The sequence below is a fragment of the Anser cygnoides genome, chromosome 19 (assembly GCF_040182565.1).
Source record: "Anser cygnoides isolate HZ-2024a breed goose chromosome 19, Taihu_goose_T2T_genome, whole genome shotgun sequence".
NCBI lineage: Eukaryota > Metazoa > Chordata > Aves > Anseriformes > Anatidae > Anser > Anser cygnoides.
The window spans coordinates 1,826,844-1,830,884 of NC_089891.1; the positions used below are offsets into that span (position 1 = coordinate 1,826,844).

General features: G+C 63.3%; 1 protein-coding gene across 1 annotated transcript; it reads right to left on the bottom strand.

The window, feature by feature from the left end:
• Positions 1-526: 526 nt before the first annotated feature.
• Positions 527-3,740, bottom strand: RNF222 (ring finger protein 222). Its single transcript, XM_013199462.3, has 2 exons — positions 3,535-3,740; positions 527-2,347 (listed from the first exon to the last, which is right to left on the bottom strand). The coding sequence occupies exon 2, from the start codon at positions 2,318-2,320 to the stop codon at positions 1,676-1,678; it is 645 nt and encodes a 214-aa protein (XP_013054916.3). The 5' UTR covers positions 2,321-2,347; positions 3,535-3,740; the 3' UTR covers positions 527-1,675.
• Positions 3,741-4,041: the final 301 nt, after the last annotated feature.

Here is a 4,041-nt window from a genome sequence, read left to right on the forward strand (position 1 = left end):
GTGGCTGCTGGTACAACTGGGCCCTGGTTCGCCGGGGTGTGCTTGCTGCAGGACATCCCGGGGGGGGCTCCGTGACCCTCGCCCACCAAGGCAGGGGCTGGAGGCGCAGGGTGCCACCACCCAGGGCTGCTCCTGCCACCACGCCAGCCCCCGCAGCCATCCCTGGCCAAGCAGTGCCACCCTGTGGCAACCTCCTGCCCGAAGGGGGGGGATGCCCCCAGAGTCCCAGCCAAGGCCCACAGCACTGCCTGTCCCTGCTGACGGCACCTCTTGGTCCCCTCTTCCCTTTTTTCACCCTGACACATCTCAGGATGTCCCTCTGCACCCCAGAGCTGCTGCTGAGGCTCTTTGCCACCCCCTTGCCAAGCATCCCGAGACTCCAGCAACAGCAGCCAAAAGTGGGCTCCTCCACCCCTTCCCACCTCCGGGCAGCCCCTACAAAGGGGGTGGCTCCCTGGCACCCTCCAGTAATTCCCCGGACACATGGCGTCATAACAAGGGTAATTATTAAACGATGAGGCATGGGTGCGTTATTGTCAGGTAATTATTTGTTATGAAATAGGATTTCCATTCCGGTGCGGTGTCTCAAGCACTTTTTCCTCAGGTGATCTCCCAGTGCTTCGTGCGGGGGTCAGTGCGCAGGTGGAGAAACTGAGGCACGGGGGTGAATGAGTGGTGTCCTAGCTCTGCCCAGAGGTGGGCCATGGGCTGCCTTGATCCTTTCCCATCAAGCAGCATTCCCAGCCCCAGGTGGGTTTTATTTGTCCCCCTGAGATGTCCTGGATGATCCCAAAGCTGTCTCGGTGGCACTCTGGCCACCTGACGCCCAGCCAGGCAGTGGGAATCTCACTTAGGGAGCACGGGGACCAAGTGCCACCCTCCTGCCTGCCGCCACCTCCTGCGGGTGACAGCGAGGGACATCCTGCTCCTGCTCCATAGGGGTCAGGCAGTCCGAAAGCACCGAGGTCCTTGGGGCGCATTCCAGAATGAGCGAGGCCAGCAGCACCCACGGGGCTGGGCACTGGGTCAGGAGGACAAAGGTGGTGGTGAGGGTGCAGAGGCAGCATTGGGGTGCCCAGCCACGGGGGGAGCGTGGCAGGAGGAAGTCGCCGTCACCGCTGGCAGCTCTGGCAGGGGGTGACCAGCAGCCCCCGCTCGCCCTTCCTTTAGACAGGGCACAGAAATCCCCAAATCTCAGCTGCACATCCCAGATGCCCACACCATGGGGAGCAGGGTGGGATTCCCAAACCTGCCCCTGGCACAGCCTAGACCTGGCTTTGCCCCCTGCCCTGCTGCCTGTCCCTGTACGCCCAGGGCAGAAGGGACACGGTGGCAGCAGGAGCATGGCCCCCACCCTGGGGACCTGAGACCAGGGCTGAGGGAGGGCATGGCTGGGACTGCGTGGGCAGCGAGCTGGGTCCCTTCCTGCCCCATTGTGCCACTAAAATGCCAGAGAAACCCACTAGCAGGGCTTGAGAAGCCATGTTTTAGCCAAAATGCAAAAAAATCCAGCATGTGAGCACCCAGAGATCTTCAAAAACACCCAGAAGTCCCTGGCCAGATGGAAAAGTGTCCCCTGGAGCTGCTTCTGGGCTCCCTCCAGGGAGGTTTTCCAGGAGGCGCCAGCCCCAGCATCAGAGGCAGCACTGCAGCAGCCGAGCTGGTCCCATCCATGCTATGAGTCCCTCTTCACCAGCAGCAGCCAAGGGAGCACGGCCGCCAGCATGGCCACGGTCAGGATGAGGAGGACGGCCAGGGCGATGGGCGACTGACAGCACTTCAAGCCCAGGGCCGAGCTGGAGGACACCGTGCTGCGTGTTTCGGCTAGGCTTCTCCTCCCCAGGGAGGAGCAGTCCGTGTCCACCAGCGGCATCCCGTGGCTGCTGATGACGAAGATGTGGGCTTCCCGTGCCAGCTCTCCCTGCGAGTCCCCGGGGCTGCTCCCCGTGCCGCGGCACCGGTCGAAGCTCTGCACCGGCATCACAAAGTGGCTGGGCACCACCAAGGTGTTGCTGGGCTCCGGTTTGGCCAGCTGGGACAAGGAGGAAGGTGACAGGGGCATTTCCAGCGTCAGCAGGTTGCTCGGCCAAAGAGCCTTCTTCTTGCTGAGGAAAGTCACGTAGCGGCAGACGGGGCAGATGATGCTGCTCTGCACCTGGCCGTCCAGCTTGGCGGAGAGCAGGCACTTCACCAGGCAGTCATGGCAGAAGACGTGCCCGCAGCTGAGCCTGCGGTGCGTGTGCTCCAGCAGCTGGAACTTCTCGTAGCAGACGGGGCACTCGGCCGGGGGGGCCTCCTTGCTGGACGAGGTCTCCGACATCCCTGCTGGGCCCTGGGCGCTCCCCAGCTGCGAGGAAAGATGCGGGGGGTTGATAAGGTTAATAAGGTCTGGGGCGCGATGGCTGGCATGCTCTATCTCTCCTCCTCCCTGCTCTCTTGCCCTTGCCCTCTCACAGATGTGTGGGTGGCAATGAGGCACGGTCCCCATGAGGCAGGGCATTTTCATTAATGTATTAAACCCCCTTGTTTGGAACTTGGTGCAGGAGAGGGATGATGGGAGGACCTCAGCTCTGGAGCCACCAGGAGCAACAAGCCCCAGCTGCAAAACTCCATGGGAAAAGGGAAAAGGTGCGAGCCCCTGGAAGGGGCTGCACCCACTGGCACCCTGCTGCAGGCAAAGCAAGCTCGGTGCGTGGCACCAGTGCCTCTGTGCTCTGCCGTCAGCTCCAGAGCCATGGGAGGTGGGAAGACCCATCCCACAGAGAAACCTGCCGAGGAAAGGAGACCTTCCCACCCCGGGGGATGTGGAGGAACTGGGAGGATGGGCAGGTGGGGCAGGGGGGTGAAGAGGGAGCGTGTGGGGGCAGGCAGCGAGCCCCACACCAGGCTCCCTCCAAGGACGTCCCAGCCCGGTGGCCGGGCCACCGCTGGAGCACGGTGCGGGCTGCGAGCCCCAGGAGCGGCGTCTGCTGTTAGTCAGAGCGGGCAGGGCACAGCCCGGCCCTGACACCTCACCCGGCCCCTGCCCTGGCCTCGGGCACCAGGGAGTGCGGGGCCACCACGGCCACCTCGGTCCTGAGCCCCCTGCATGGGCTGGGTCTGAAGGAAACCCATGTGCTTCCGAGGGCAGGGAGCATGGGGTCAGGGGAGGGAGAGGGAGAAAAGGTGAAGGAGGGATGCTCAGCGCCCTTCTCCTAGAGTGGTTCAGCAGCTGGAGCCCCATAAAGCAGGCAACCCTCCAGCCCCCCCAGTGTTTTCAGACCCAACATAATCTGCACCCACTTTTGCAAGCCTGAGTGCACCCATGGGTGTCCTCACAGATGTTTCTGGAGTTTTCACCATCCCCCTAGCTGCAGGAGATGTGGTCACGGCAGCCCCTCTCAGAGCCCAGCACCGGGATGGCCACGCAGACACAAGAAGCCATCCCCTCCCTGCTCAAGAGGAGGAAGCCCCAACTCCCGCTCTGATTTAGGGATTTGATGCTCCCTAAAGAACCACAGGAGACCCTCACCCCGTGCCCCGGAGCCCCCCTACCTGCTGCAGGGCACCTGGGCAGGGTCCTCTCCATGCACGGCACCACTGTCCCCAGCGCCGAGCAGCAGCCGGGACGGGGACCGGGACGCCTATATAACACGGAGGTGGTGGCCGCGCGTTTCATGCGGGCACGTTACGTAAAAGCAGGAGCGGGGACAGGGCAGCTCCCGGGGAGTGAATGCGGAGGAACTCGTTCGGGTTTTAAAGCCCTGATCTTCACCAGGGAGTGGGTGAGGAGCCAGCGTCAGGCGTCGGAGGCAGGGCTGGGCGGTACGGTCCTGCCTGCTTGCCTTTGTGTAATGAAATCAAACCCTGCTGGAACAGGGGGCAGAGGGGGTGCTGCCCCCCGGCCGCATTGCTGGCTGCTCACCCAAACCCCAGCATGGCTGGGGGCAGCCCCAAAAGCTCACAGCGGGGCAGGCACTCGAGCCACTGGCACCTCACGCCTGCCTGGCAGTTTCCAGCATCAGCTGCTGCAGATTTGGGGCAGGTGGGACCCCTGCATTT

Excerpts from the sequence above, each read along its gene's own strand:
- RNF222 (XM_013199462.3), bottom strand. The coding sequence starts at position 2,320 with ATGTCGGAGACCTCGTCCAGCAAGGAGGCCCCCCCGGCCGAGTGCCCC.